Source organism: Dromiciops gliroides, chromosome 6 (genome assembly GCF_019393635.1).
Source record: "Dromiciops gliroides isolate mDroGli1 chromosome 6, mDroGli1.pri, whole genome shotgun sequence".
NCBI classification, from domain to species: domain Eukaryota; kingdom Metazoa; phylum Chordata; class Mammalia; order Microbiotheria; family Microbiotheriidae; genus Dromiciops; species Dromiciops gliroides.
Genome location: NC_057866.1, coordinates 256651983 through 256667764, shown reverse-complemented (window position 1 = coordinate 256667764; position 15782 = coordinate 256651983). Strand labels below are relative to the sequence as shown.

At 42.4% G+C, this 15782-nt stretch overlaps 1 protein-coding gene across 2 annotated transcripts in view; it reads right to left on the bottom strand.

Moving 5' to 3' along the window:
• Positions 1-15782, bottom strand: part of CCNI (cyclin I) — a 56605-nt gene that overhangs the window by 15973 nt on the left and 24850 nt on the right. For both annotated transcript variants that reach the window (XM_043969860.1, XM_043969861.1), the window contains exon 2: positions 13081-13237. In XM_043969860.1, the coding sequence (XP_043825795.1) occupies positions 13081-13194 (114 nt within the window). In that variant the 5' untranslated portion in view covers positions 13195-13237. The remainder of the gene's footprint in view (positions 1-13080; positions 13238-15782) is intronic.

Sequence of the window (15782 nt, the reverse complement as noted above, 5' to 3'; positions counted from 1 at the left end):
CATCTATTCTGGAAAGCAATTTGGAACTCCAGCCAAAAGCCAGTAAACTGTGCATACCTTTTGGACTACACATATCCTCTCCTTTTAAAGAAAGGGGCACAGAAATCACTTGTAGAAACATACTCATAGCAGCACTTTAGTTGTACCAAAGTATAAGAAATGAGTGCCAATCAAATCAAGAATGGCTGAATTTGGCAGGTGAGAGAGACGCAGGTTAAGAATAAGTTGAAGAGGGGGTAGCTAGGTGGCCCAGTGGATAAAGCACCGGCCCTGGATTCAGAAGGACCTGAGTTCAAATGTGACCTCAGACATTTGACACTAGCTGTGTGACCCTGGGCAAGTTACTTAACTCCAATTGCCTCACTAAAAAAAAAAAAAAAGAATAAGTTGAAGAGGGCCAGCGAGGTGGCGCAGTGGATAAAGCACCGGCCCTGGATTCAGGAGTACCTGAGTTCAAATCCGACCTCAGACACTTGACACTTACTAGCTGTGTGACCCTGGGCAAGTCACTTAACCCCCATTGCCCCGCGCAAAAAAAAAAAAAAAAGAAAAAAGAAAAAAAGAGAATAAGTTGAAGAGGGGCAGCTATGTGGCGCAGTGGCTAGAGCACTGGCTCTGGAGTCAGGAGGAACTGAGTTCAAATCCGGCCTCAGACACTTAACACTTTCTAGCTGTGTGACCCTAGGCAAGTCACTTAACCCCAACTGCCTCACCAAAAAAAAAAAAAAAAAAAAAGCCGAAGATTATAATAATGGCTAACATTCATAGACTGCTTTAAAGTTTGCAAAACAATTTATGCACATTAACCCATTTGGTCTTTACAACACTATGAGCTTGATGCTATTGTTATCTCCATTTTACAGATGAGGAAAACTGAGGCTGGGAGCAGTTAAGTAATTTGTCTGATCACTTACCTGTTAAGTGTCTAAAGTAGAATTTGAACTTAGGTCCTCCTGAATCCAAGTCTAGCAGTCTATCCATTAACATTTTCTCACATGGCCAAGGTAGGATTCTTTTTTCTCCCTGAATATTCAAATGTGTTATTAAAGTTTTGGTTTTTTTCCTTTTTCATTTGGGGCAGAAGTGGGAGAAGGAATATATGTAGAGTTGACCTCCCCCAAATCCTACAAAAAAACAAAAACCCCACAAACTATGACATGATTGTAATGTTGTGCCCTAAAATTGATGAATCTGATAGAGTCAGAGAAACCTGAGAAGATGAGAATGAAGTGATGAAGAGTTAAATGAACAGAACCAAGACAACAATTTATAGGATGTTTACAATAACATAATGGAAAACAACCTGGAAAAGCCAAAGAATTCTGATATGAGCAATAAAGAATCCAGAAGACTAGAGATGAAATAAGCTCCCTCCCCCTGCCCCTACTGCCTTCCCCCAGGAGACGCACAACAGTACAGGAGATGTACGTTTTTGGCACTAATCTGTCTTATTCAACTGTACTTGTTTATTACAAGGGGAGGCTTTAACTTTTGGAAGGGAGGAGGGAGAGGTTTGTGTGAACAGGGCGATGATAGATGATAGATAGAATGGAAAAAGTGTCAAGGAAACATTCTTAACAACACCGAGCTCAGAAGGAAACAGAGGAAGGCCATGTTAGTCCTACTGTGTTCTACATCCAGTCTCTATGGGAGGAGACAGGGGAAATGGAAAACAAACTGAGCTAAAGAAGAAAGATTTTTAAAATTAAGTAAGAAACTTAGAGGGATTTAGACTAATGAATTAGGTAAAAGGTTGAATTTGGGAGAAACTGAGTAAAATTTGAAGGAGAAAAACACCTCTAGGCCAAGATACTGGTCCAGACTGTAATTCCAAATTGAAAGAGAAGGATCAAGGACAATTAAGGAAGACATAAAAGGATTAAGAAAGATCAAGGAAGATTAGGGAGTAGAATGAGAAGAGAGACTCAAAATGGGCCAGGAGAAGACAATTGGCAAGACTGAGGTAAGAAAAGGTAATGGGAATAATTAGAGGGTAAAATAAATTGAGATTGGTGGGTGGGGGGGAAATGGTGAACCAGATAATGTCTGTGCGAGACTGAAAGGGAAGGCAGTGTGGCTGTGGAGTTGATGAAACTAAGGAAAGGAAGTTAACTAGAAGTGTCAAGTTACTAAGAGGTGACATCAATTGTAACCGTTTTCACCAGGTGCTTAGCTAGGGTTGAGGCAGAAATACATGTAATCTTAAAAAAACAAGATGGCAAAATCTGTCATCATGGAAATTTTGTGGTGATCTGGACCAAGCGTCTGTTCTGTGTGTTTCTTCCAGAGAAAAGTGATTTATCTAGATTTATATAGATTGAATAATATGCAAAATTACTAAGGATAGAGATAAGAGGAAATGGACAAATTTTATTGCATAAAATTGAAGAGGCTTTGAACAAACAAAAGCAATTTACTAATTATCATAGGCTCTCCTTCTACTGAAAACAAAAGGGAAGGCTCTTTAAAAAACAAACAATAAACTCCTGTTGTCAGAGTGAATTTCAACGGGACAAAAATGAATCTGAGGTAGAAGAGATGGGACTTCAGCAGTTTTAGGACAGAGTGCCAACAGAGAAGGGAGGCAGGTACAAAAAAGGGACCACTGTGCCAGCAGAGGCTGAAGCAGTTTCAGTCCCTACCTGAAGAAGCAGGAACTGGATGCTCTGAAGAAGCTGCTAGCTCACATCCAATGGCCTCAAGGCCCACACCTGAGAGGTGGGGGAAGAGGCATGAGAGACCTGAATAAAAAGTCTGAGATAGGAAGTTCATTAGGAACAAAAACAAAAGGTGTGCCAGGCTATCAGAGAACAGAGATGTGTAACTTACCCAACTGACATGGCTGTGAGACTTCCTGCACTCAGGAGCTCATGATCAGGAGCACAAGAGGCAGATGGGGGGAGAAATGAAAGTCTGAGGCCTGGGAAAGAAGAATTACAAGAGGACGACAAGCAGGAAAGGAATCTGAGAGCACAGCAGTGTGGAGGTGAAACACCTGACTAGGAAGCTGAGATCAGAGAGGGACAAAAGGAAATCAGAGCAAGCTTAAGAGCCTGAGAAAGTACTGAGGGGAGGGACTGAAGGTCTGAAACAAATGTGACAAATAGGAGGGATGAGGCGTAGAGAAAAAAGGAAAGACAGGCCGTGGCCAGTTGGGGAACACCAGATTTTGTAGTAAGTGAACGTGGGTTTAATGGTACCACCTAGTATGGCTGAGGTGGAGTGAGGGAGTCAGGGCAGGCTGAGAAATGTGCAGATTAAGGAGCTGGAGGGGGGGGGGGACATCTAAGTGAAAGGAGAAGAACGTAGAGGGGGCTGCTGTGGGCATGAGGCAGCTGTCTGTCAATGTGCTCACAACATCATGGCCTGTTTTCTTCTCGTGGCATGCATACCAAGACTCCTTAAGACGAGATAACCATCCACTTTAGGGACAACCATGAGCAATGATTCCTAAGAATGAGGAAAGAAAGTGACCACAACAGCAGGGCCTATGTCGTTATCTCTACTGAGATCATATCCCAAAAACTAGACAGATACCAGAGGAAGTGGCTGTAAAGAAGGAAAAATAGCACCGAATGCATAACCAGAATCTCACAGGAGACAAAGAGGACAGAAACAAAATGCACAGCCTCAGATGTTCATACAGAAATGTGAAGAGTTCAAGCAACAAACAAGAAGAACTAAAGTCCCTAAAGCAAGGCAGATTGACCATGAGACTTGATGGGAGAAAGCCCATCACTTGTCCATGGCTCTAGATGGGTTTATTAAGAAGAAAATAAGCCACACACACTGTGGAACGTAGATGTAATGAAATACTGTTTGGAAAGAATGAGTAGTGTGATTTTTTTTGTTAACCTACAAGTGCTTCATTTCATCCCGCTCCTAACATTTGGAAAGACTTTTGAACTGATGCATAGTAGAATGACTACAACTGAGAGAACAATTTATACATAACTACATTGGAAAAGGAAATGGCAAACCACTCCAGTAACTCTGCCAAGAAAACCCCAAATGGGGTCAAGAAGAGTCAGATACAACTAAAATGACTGAACAATGACAATAACAATACTATAACATGAAACACTGAAAACTGAAGACTTCTGATTGAAGCAATGACCAGTCATGACCCCGGAAGACTGCAAATGAAACGTCTCACCACCAGCACCCTCCCCAGTCAAACCAGTAAAGATGAGACATGTACAAGAATGAAAATTTGGAGACAACAGGAAAAAACTTTTAAAAACTGGATTTGTTTGAAGAGACCTATGTGGATGCAGAGTGAACTCACCAATGAACTCAGATTTTAAAATTTAATGTCCAGAAGACAGAAGCAAGGCCAGCTAATAAAAGATGAATATAAGAGTACAGTACGGTCCTGTAAAAACAGTGTCAGGGAAAAAAAAAAACACCAGTATCAGGAACACAAAAGCACAGGATGAGCTATGGCCAGTTTGGGAAACTAAAGACAACAAAAAAGAGTTTTGGGTTTTTTTTTCTTTTTTTAAAGGTATACTGGGAGAAAAACAATCAAAGAGAAGAAAGGATTCCCCTCCATGGGATGAATGAGATAACTTCCAAAGCTAAGGCACAGCTACTCAATATTTATTTTATTTTTGTAAAATGACAACCAGTTTATGATCAAGATAAATAAGAAGATAATGGGAGAGTGCCTAGCTTCCTTCGTTGAATTCTAATAATTGAACCAGATGAATTACATGCTCTGGTGTTGAAAACTGGCAGATGTTGGGGGATTTTCTGCCCTAAGATAACAGAAAGACCATGAAAACAGGAAAAGGTAATGCAAGACTGGAGAAGGGCAGATGTTGTCATGATTTCCAGAAAGGGGAAGCAAGCCGAATCTTCAAACTAGAGGCCTGTGAGCCCGACTTCCCTTCTTGGGAACATTCTAGACTGAGGTGATTTCAGAGTTGGTTAGTGCCCATCTAGAAAGTGAGGCAGTGATTACAACACAGAACCAGCCTGGGGCCTCTTCAAGAACAGGTCCCGCCAGACTAGCTCTGTCTCCTTTTTGACATTTTACTGAGTGATGAGAACGCTGGGTATACAGTTGGCCTAGGTTTTAGAAAAGCTTTAGACAAGGTATTTGTGTATACTCTTCTTGGGGAGAAGAACAGAAGGCTATGGAACAGACAATGAGATAACCAGACTGATTCACAAATGCACTGGATGGCCACACTCAAGAAGCAGGAATACTGACCAGATCTGTGCTATTTAACATCCATAGCAATGACTTGGATAAAATGCTCATTCAGTCTGTAGATGACAGATCTGGGACTGCTAATACAATGACAACAGGACTCAAAAGTGCAGACATACTTCAAAAGTTCATCTTCTGCAGGGGCCTTCCCATCTCATCCCCAGCTGCTAATAATAGCTCTCCGCTCAGATTATCTTCCACTATCTTTGTAATACAGGCTGCTAGGTGGTGGCACAGTAGATAGGGGCAGTCTGACAGACTCAAATCTGGCCTCAGGCACAGTAGCCTGTGAGACCCTGGTTAAGTCACCTAACCTCTTAGCCTCCATTTCCTCATCTGTAAAATGAGACTAACACCACAAGGAGTACTGTGAGGATCAAATGAGGTAACATGTAAAAGTTCTTTGTAAACCTCAAAGCACTATAAAAATGCTCGCCAGTTATGATTAATCTAGCCTCAGACAGTGTGTGACCCCAGGCAAGTCACTTGACCCCAACTACCTCAAACATCCAGGGCCATCTCCAGTCGTCCTGATGTATATTTTGCCACTGGACCCAGATGGTTCTGGAGGAGAGAGTGAGGTTGGTGACCCTGCACAGCCCTCCCTCCCTTAAATCCAAGTCACTACAAGTCATGACATCACCTGCCGATGTCATGGTCCTCTCTGAACCAAGGACCAAACAAAAGCAAAAAGTTATGATTGTCTTGTATACAGCTAGTTATTTGCATGTCACCGCCATTAGAATGTAAGCTCCCTGAAGACAGGGACGGGTTTGGTTCAGCCATTTTTTGTATCCCCAAGAGCTTGGCACAGGGCCTAGAACAGAGTAAACCCTTGCCAGATGTTTCCTGCCTAAGTCAGGCCCCCACCCGTTCCTACTAGAAGATCCCATGTATGGTGCCCATTCACTGTGGGGAACATATTCCAGCTTCGGTAAATGCTGCCTGCTGAAATGCTGGAGCAAAACCCACAGGGTTCATAAAGACAAATTGGAATCAAAAAGTCTGCAACGAATGAAAAACGAAGATAATTTTCTACTCGCTTCTTGTTTTTTAGACAAAACAGGAGAGCGACTGTTTGAATTGTGCAAATGAAAATAATCTGCTTCTAATCACACCTCTCAAGGCACGAGGTGATTCCTGGGCTACTCCTTTCACCCGCTTTCAGTGAGCAAAACAACTGAAGTGGAACAACCACATTCCAGTCGGGCAGACAGTATTTGTGGGTTTAAGACGAGGCACATGACCATTGTTTTGTCTTCTGATTTCACTCAAAACAATCTGTCTCAAAAAGGAGGACTTTATAATTCTTTAAAATCTATTTTAATAGGTCTAACACACTGTTTTCATCCCCCCCCCAATAAGAACGGCCCAAAACTTATCCATTTAAAAAAGAATATTTCCTCTCATTGATAAATGTAACTCCAGGGAGGGCCCTATGCTCCGGTGTGCCACAGGGAGGGGCTGGCAAGACTTAGAAGCAGCCCCCACCTGAAAGAATCAGGGACCTCTGCTTCTTGCGCTGTCCAGTATCCCCAACTACCATGCTCTGGCTGATTCAAGAAGCCAAATGACCTCGATCGTCCAGTCTACTCGATAACCTCTAAGATAAATAGCTGCTTTACTTCCCATGGCCCCTGAGGACAGTCTGGTTCAGTCTCTGCCATCTGAGGAAACAAATAGGGCTCCTAATACAGTCTTTAGGAGTGCTAGAGTAAATCTTTCAACAACTGATCACAGAAGGCAGGCTAGCTAGGAGGAAATCTTCATCCATTTATTTACATAATATAATAATGCTTTGCCTACAGTTACTAAACTTACTTTATACACATCTTTTTAAGCTGAACAACACAACCCGCCCACTTGAGGTCACTGAACAGAGGCCTAACCAGACTGTGAGCTCTTTGAAGGAAGCTGAAACCCGGCTCTAAGGAGACTGCCCTCCAAAAATGGCATGGTAGGGACCCTTTCTCAAAGCCAGACACGAAATAGTTTCCTTAAAGGAGGTAACCAGCGCTCGCTCTGGATCAGAGGTCTTGGGTTCAAATCCTACCTATGGAGCTTACTACTTGTTGTGACCTCGTGCAAGTCATTGAAAGTCCCTGAGCCTCAATTTCCTCCTCTGTACAATGGGAGGTTGGACTAGAAGAGGCTCTTTGTACTCTTCCATAGCACCCTGCTTCCTGTGCAGGGTGCCTAGGAATCTTCTCAGTCACTTGGTGTCTCAGCACAGAACTAAAGCTTCAGTTTCTTCATCTGTAAAGTGGGCATAAGATGGTATATGTACGAGGGGCAGCTAGATGGCACAGTGGTTAAAGCACCAGGACTTGGATTCAGGAGTACCTGAGTTCAAATCCAGCCTCAGACACTTGACACTAGCTGTGTGACACTGGGCAAGTCACTTAACCCTCATTGTCCTGCAAAAAAAAAAAAAAAAAAGATGGTATATGTACAAGCACTAGGTAACTATTTAATACCACTGATAAAAGGGGGGGGGGGGGCTCACATACAATCATAGGTCCAGAAATGAAGGTGAGAGAAAAACAAATGATATCAACGAGATTTTAAAAGCTAATCAAAGGGGCAGCTAGGTGGCGCAGTGGATAGAGCACTGACCCTGGATTCAGGAGGACCTGAGTTCAAATCCAGCCTCAGACACTTAACACTTACTAGCTGTGTGACCCTGGGCAAGTCACTTAACCCCAACTGCCCCACCAAAAAAAAAAAAAGCTAATCAAAGATGGTACCCTTTAGAGAACACAGGCTAGCTAGGGAGCACTCAAGGGGGCATGAGTCAAACAAGAAGACACCACAAGTCCCAACAGCTTAGAGCTTCTGTGATGAAGCTGTACTGAAGACACGGTTAACCCAGCTGATAGTAAAGAATGAATCCAGAAGCATCCATTAAGCCACCAAGTGCCAAGTCCTAGGCTCACTGCAGGAGATACAAGTAAAAAAAAGCTAACCAAGACAGTCAGGGTCCTCAAGGAGCTGACGTTTTAAGTGGGGAGACAAGGACGGTAGGTGAGCCGTGCACCCACAAAGCAGCAGATCCCACAGAGGAAGCAGGGTTCCAGAAACAGGATGAGACGGAAGTGGGCAGAAAGTGGCCAAAAAGGAAGTGAAGTGAGGGAAGCCAGGCCAGGAATTCCCTCTAATTCTATCCAGGGAAAGGCAGTCACGATTGAGGGGCCCAAGGCCCGGGGCAGAAATTCCTCTAGGCACTAGTTAGTGTCTGGTGTGAGTGAAAGTCTGCAAAGGCAGGAAGACCAGAATGTCTGGAATGTCTTGATAAGAAAGCAAGAAAGAGCCACAGTGTAGAGGGCGTGAAAAGGAACAATGGTACTACTCAACTACTTATCTTGAAACTCACTCTGCCGACTTAGGGCTAGAATACTATACCCCACAGCTCCAAGGTCTTCGGACTAGTCAGGTATGTTATGAGCCATTACAATCACAGTGGATAGAGCACCAGCCCTGGAGTCAAGAGGACCCGAGTTCAAATGTGACCTCAGACACTTTCTCAGTCATTCAATGTTTGTATCACCCCCCCCTCCAAAATCTCATTTACAATTCTGACAAATTCAACCAAAAAGGTTGAAAATGCAGACTAAATGAGAGAAAAAGGTGTTTGTACTAATAGACTGGCATTTTTTCCTAAATTTCCTAATTTTCTTCCTAAAGAAGTCTTCCAAGTGATCAGTTGTTTGGCCTTAAAATTTACACTGGGCCTATATTTTTATTTATGAAATTAAATAATAATAATAATTCACTTTTGATAGACTTGATGGTATCTCACCAAAGGGACTTTTATTCTAATAATTCTCTGATGTGGACTTTTTGTTCTCTATTTTAAAGTGTAAAGAATTAATTGTTATTTGAGGTTTTCATGCCTCAGTGCGCACTGGCCTGGGGCTCTGCAAACCGCAGGGTGCTCCACCCACTGGTTGTAGCCGTTGCCATGGCGCTGGCACCTCACGTCATCACCACTTGCCCTACACCTACATGGGCCTGGCAAAATTATAATGATTGGAAGCCTAGTGAGGGCAGTCATGTGACTGTCAGAGTGGCCATCCCATTGGCTGGGGCTGTGTGGGGTTTTTCTGGGATTGGGGGAGGAGAATTGGGCATTCTAGCTGGAGGCTGGAAGGCAACAGGAGTTCTGCTGCGTATTCTCATCTGATTCCTGGGCAGTGGTATCTTTTCAGGTTGTATAATTTCCCTTCCCCCATTTTATTTCCTTTCCCTTGATCCTACTTATCCTGTTGTGTTTTGTTGGGTTTTTTTACGTTCATTCTTGTTAAAATAAGTCCTGTTCTGTTTTGAGGGAGGCTGCCAGTCTCCTTCCTTGCCCCAATATTGGGGCAAGCCACTTAGCTAACACTCCCTAATTAAAAATCGGGCCCCACAAAAGTATAAAATCTGTGGGCCCTTCTGAAGTGGACTGTGAAAACATTTTAAAACTCTCAGCATAGAATTAGCTCCAAAGACCTAGTTATTTAGTAAATGGATGAAATCTCTATACACAAATCTTCAGGGATAACTGTGCAGTTGTAAATGAATCACAACTGTAATTAAGCATCCACCCTAACAAAAGCTAGAAGTGTAATGTGGAGCAGCTTTTTAAAGAAACAGATGAATTAACTATTTTTTGAGACCCTCTTGGGAAAGTAATCACTAGAGCGAAGATCCATCCATCCATCTCCTTGTTACAGTTAGATTTTAGTCCAAGACATGACTTAGAAAGATAATGCTAACTGGCCAGACCCGAGAATCTGCTCTTCTTTACAAAAGGGAAGCCCTTCATGTGGACAGAGAAGAGCTGGTGAGCCTGGAAGCCTCTGTCTTGCACTTCCCTAAGAGCCAACAGCTTCCAAGTCTTGTTGCTTCTGCCTCTGGCATCTCTCCCATCTAGGTGGTCTCTCTAACTGCCCATCACACAACCACTCCCAGCTCAAGCCTTACTCTTCCGGCCCGACTGCCAAAACAGCCTTCCATCATCTGCCTCTCCAATGGAACCTCCACACAGCTCTGAAGGCCTTTGATCATTTGCTCTCCAATTCAATACACTCCATTAGCTCCCTCTTTCCTCAAACATCAGATCCAATCACACCGTCTGTCAACAAGTCTTTATTAAGCACTCAGATATAAAGAAGGCAAACACACAGTCCCTGCCCTCTAAGTGTTCCCATTCTGGTGAGGGAGACAACATGTAAATCACTATATACCTATGAGACATATGCAATGTAAATGGAAGGTAATCTCAAAAGAAAGCCACTAGCAGTTAGGGTGAGCAAGGACAATGGGGACATGGAAAAGGAGCAGGAGAGGCCTCTCCTAGAAGGCAGACTTTGAGCTGGGCTTTGAAGGAGTCCTGAAAAGCCAGAAGGAAAAGCATTCCACACATGGGCACATCTAATGAAAAGGCAAAGAATTAAATCATGAGACACGGCAATTAAGAGATGCCTGGGAACTTCCGAGAGCAATTCTAGCTGAATCATGAGGTTGGAAGTCAAAATGCAAAGGGTCTAGAAGTGAAAGGAGAGAAAGTGAAGGTACCTAGCGTACATACATGCCTTCCTTTAGCTGAGAAGGTAAGGAGAGATAAAGAGGAAGAGTTGGCAGGAATGGTCTGACCAAGGGAGCTCTTGACACATGGGAGAAACATGAATGCATTTGTAGGCAACAGGAAAGGAGCCAGATAGCTAGGTGGAGACTGAAGATCATGTCACCTCCCTCCTGGGTGGCACCCAAAACCCTTTATAACCCAGCCCACCTCCCCGACTTCTCCAGTATTCTTATGCCTTTCCCTCTACCACAGACTCTGATCTACTGACTCTGGCCTCTTGGCTGTTCCAAACACCAACAAACCCCCTATTTCTTGGCTCTGGCACTTTCTCTGGCTGTCCTCAAGCCTGGAATGCCCCCCCTCATTTCCACCTCCCAAATTCCCTGAATCCCTTTAGGTCCTAATTAAATCCTATCTTTTAGAAGAAGCTAAAACTCCTCTTAATTCTAGGGCAGTCTCTCTCTTTTAAGTGCTTAGTAACACATAAATACTATTATTGTAAATCTCATGTGGAGTTTGCATGTACTTATCTGTTTGCTGTCTCCTATGAGCCCCTTGAGGGCTGGGACTGTCTTTTGCCTTTTTTTGTATCCCAAGCTCTTAGCAGAGCTTAACACATTAGGTGCTTAATGTCGAATGACCGACTGATTAGTGATGAGGATAACAGAGGAGGCAGTGTGGGGGAGAAAGCAGCAGCGGATGAGATCCAAGGGGATGAAGGGCTTGCCTCAGTAAGGAGAAGGGCCACATACAAACTCCTCTTTGTGCTTCAACACACCTTTAGTGGGTGCCTGGAGTTATCTCCCTCCTCACCTCCACCTTCTAGGAGGAGACCTTTGCTCCTAATGCACATGTCTAGTCTCTTCCATTCATACTGCACTTGCATGGACACGGTTATTTGTATACTGTCTCTCCCGTCAGCCAATATCATGCTCCAGCAGCAATAACCTTGCTATTCCCCACGATGACATTCCACCTCCTGTCTCTACACAGGGTCTATCATTTATGATTGAGTGAGTTCTCTCCTCACATCTACATTTTAGAATCCACAGCCTCAGCCATGTGACCCTGGGCAAGTCACTTAACCTATTTCCGCATGTTTCCTCATCTGCAAAATGAGACTAATAAATGTGCCTACCTCACAGGGTTCTTTGTGAAGATCAAATGAAATAATCTGTGTAAAGTGCTTTGCTAATATCTAAAGCACTATAGAAGAGCCAGTCATTACCGCTGGGAGGATCTCTTATGTGCTTAGATGTATAATTAACACAAAGACATAGGCACTTTCATTCTCCTCTTCTTTTTTTGGACACTTTCATTCCCAACATGTACTACACTTTATACCTGGCTTTTGGACGTGCTACAAAAAACTCTGACTTTCAGAGTATTACAAGTCTGAAAGCTATTTTTATTTTTGATGACCCTGCTGCTCATAAATGAGTTCTTTTGAAATCAAAGCCATGGTCAGAACATAGTCCCCAAGAGCACTGTTCCCAATGGAAAAATAAGATTCACCAGATGATTCCTAGGAAACTGTGTCAAAAGCAGGTATTGTTTATAGTCCAAAAAATATGCCAAATCAGTAGCCAGGAAACCTGGCTTCTGGTTCCAGTTCTGTTAGTCAGTTGCTATGAGTGATCTTAAGTAAGTCACTTAACCTTTTAAGTCAGTTTTCTCATTCTTAAAATAAAGATGCCACTCACTCCACTGACCACAGAAAGAGAAAGATGTTGTTTTTCCAGGAGGGAATAGAAATAAAAACAAACAATGGCTCTTTCAATGAGACATCTTCCCTCCGCTGAACAAAGTGGAGATTGTAAGCATCCTTAACTGCTGACTTGGATAACATGCATAGTCACACCTATAAAATCTATGTTGAATAATGAACATCTGCAGTAAACTAATTTTTGTTGTACGTAATGACTGGTCTCAGAATGAGTCTTCTGTAAGACTTAGAATTATCATCAGAGGAGCAACACAGGAGATAAGGCCTATGTTCCAAAGGTTATATAGCCACAGGAAGGAAGTTCAAGCTTCAGTGGCAGAAAACCAATTTTGTTTTAGTTATAGGAACAAATTCTTAATCTTATCTCAAAGTATGTCTCTTAAGAACGGGAAAATATTTTTGAAATAAGCAATTTAACTACAAAGCTATGAGAACAAAGATTCTAGCCTCTGTGGTTCCTCCCCCACCGCCATGGAATCCTTGTATGAGGTTATAGAATATGGGGCAGTGGTGTCTTCTCTTCTCTTTCTTCCAAGTATCTCTAGTAAGGAAAATCAAAATGTTTACCTGATTGGTAGCTATTTTGAGCACATTAACTTTCCACATCTGGGCTTCCCTAGAGATCGCCATCTCCAGAAGGAAAGATAATCTCTGGTTTTCCAAGGGGCCTGGAAACTTCATGATATCCTCTGGATCTGCCTGCCACCCAACTTTACACAGCTACCTGTAAAATAAAAAAATAAAACAATGTGGAATATATGCAGTCATATGTATGCAACTTCTGGCACCTGAAAGGCAACACGTAAAACAGAGAAGTCAAGAAGAAAAGGAGAAGAATGGAGAAAGTAATCATAGTTTTTCAAATTTAATGGACTTAATACCTGAAATACCTTTCAAAAATATATCAAATTTTTAAGTAGATTAGCTTGGCATTTAACCATACACCCCCTGCCTCCTCCCCACATACAACAAGACTAGAAGTTATCGTTCTAACCTTATTTCACATACTCGACATTCTGCCAACAAAAAGACAATTTTTCAAAACATATAGCACACACAAGCCATGATGGGTCAAAGGCAAAACTTAAAAGCCGTCTGATCTCACATCAGTAGTCAAGGCCACACTAGTGCCCAGACAGCCCACACCAGACCCAGCATTCAGGCAGCCACCACCCAAACACATCAGGAGAAAAGTTTAGGGACCTGGGAAGCAAAGTACCTGGGGGTTTTGCAGAAAAGCATAACATTAGCACCATCAACATCTTCCTATGCTGTGTCAGTGTCTCAGCAAGGGACAGAACCAATTTCTAGTTCAAAGTTGTGCAAGAAGGAAACAGGAAGTGACAAGACATTTAAAAATCTAAGTCAAGCCATAAGGAAACAAAGCCAAAACTCATGAATTCCTGTACAAGGTGCACCTAGTCTTTTTTTGTTTGTTTGTTTGTTTTTTGTGGGGCAATGGGGGTTAAGTGACTTGCCCAGAGTCACACAGCTAGTAAGTGTCAAGTGTCTGAGGCCGGATTTGAACTCAGGTACTCCTGAATTCAGAGCCGGTGCTTTATCCACTGCGCCACCTAGCTGCCCCTGCACCTAGTCTTAAGGTACCACATACAGGACAAGCAAGGGCCTCCTCATACCTTTCCAAAGAACAGAGTCTGACCCAAACAAAAAGTCTCAGTACAGGAACTGGGGTTGGAGATGAGTTAACAAAGGAAAACTTCCAAAACAATGAAGAAATGCTGTGAGAGAAGCCCAGAAAAAGAGTGATTTCAAAACAATTACTGAATTAGATGCCAACAAAACTGACGACTTAACTGAAGAGAATATTTGTAAAGTAATACACAGAATACACAGAGAACAAGAAATAGATTACTAAAATCACTAAACATCAGACCAAAAAGATGATCGAGCCATTAAAAAAGACACCCAGGACCAGACCTTGGGTCATTATCAAGGACATGAATTCCAATATTATATAAACTATTTATAGAATCAAGGGAGAAAAAGGGCCCTTCAAAACTCTTTCTATACTATGATTATGGTGCTGATACCTAACCAAAGGAGAGAGAATTATAGATCAATGCAAAATCCAAGCAAAAAACCACAATAACTTTTTTTTAAATTATGTACTACGACCAGATTGGATTTAAACCTGAATGCAAGTCTGCCCAGTTCCCCCTGTATGAAAGAAATCAAGGAATGCAGAAGCCTACTTAGCCTGAGATAGCAGCACTAGACCTCAGAGTGGACTGGCATCAAGATGAGACCAGTTCTGGCACCCCCTAATCCCTCCCACACCAATTCACATCAGGCGGAGTAAGGCTGGTAAAAAGCCATTTACCCCATGTGAAAGGAGACCAAGACAATTGGTGCCCAGCTCTGAGGAATCCACTATTAAAAAGAAAAGAGTGAGAAAGTGAGCAATAGAGGAACAGAAGAGAAAAAAGACTGCAACCAACCAAAGAACTCAGGAGGAAGAAAGCTCAGTTAAAAACCTAAAGCTCAAGGTGATAAATCAAGAGAAGATATTAAAGCAGAAGGGAAGCTGGTCTCCAGGATATCTAAGCAATTGAAAAAAATCTCTAATAAATATTTCAAGATGAAGGAAAATGCAAGACTTCATGAGAGAGGGAGAAATCTCAGGATTCCCAGGAGCACAACTACAGAAGGATAGTCTTAAATAGTACAAGAGAAAAATTAGAATCTTGAAAGCAAAATGTATATCTTGCATAGTAGAAATAATTAGTAGAGAAAAAATAGTAACAAAATTCATCTGAAAGAACAAAAGATCAAGATTATCAAGAAAATCAATGACCAGATTTCAAACTATATTGGGGGGGGGGGGTGGAGCTAGGTGGTGCAGTGGATAGAGCACCAGCCCTGGATTCAGGAGGACCTGAGTTCAAATCTGACCTCAGATACTTGACCCTTACTAGCTGTGTGACCCTGGGCACTTAACACTCATTGCCTCTCCAAAAACAAAACAAAACAAACAAACAAAAAACAAAAACCAGTAATCATCAAAAGAATCTGGTACTGGCTAAGCAATAGAGTAGTGGATCAGTGGAATAGATTAAATACAAAATAAACAGTAGGCAATGCCCATTTAGTGATTAAAGCTAAGTAAGAACTGAGGCAGAAAATAGCCTCTTTTACCTAGTCAAAAAAAAAAAAAATCAATCCGGGAGAGGAAGACCCTTAGGGTTTCTGGCCAAAGCAAAAACAATTGTTATTTGCTGTTATTGGTCCTTGTACAGGCAGGGCAGCAC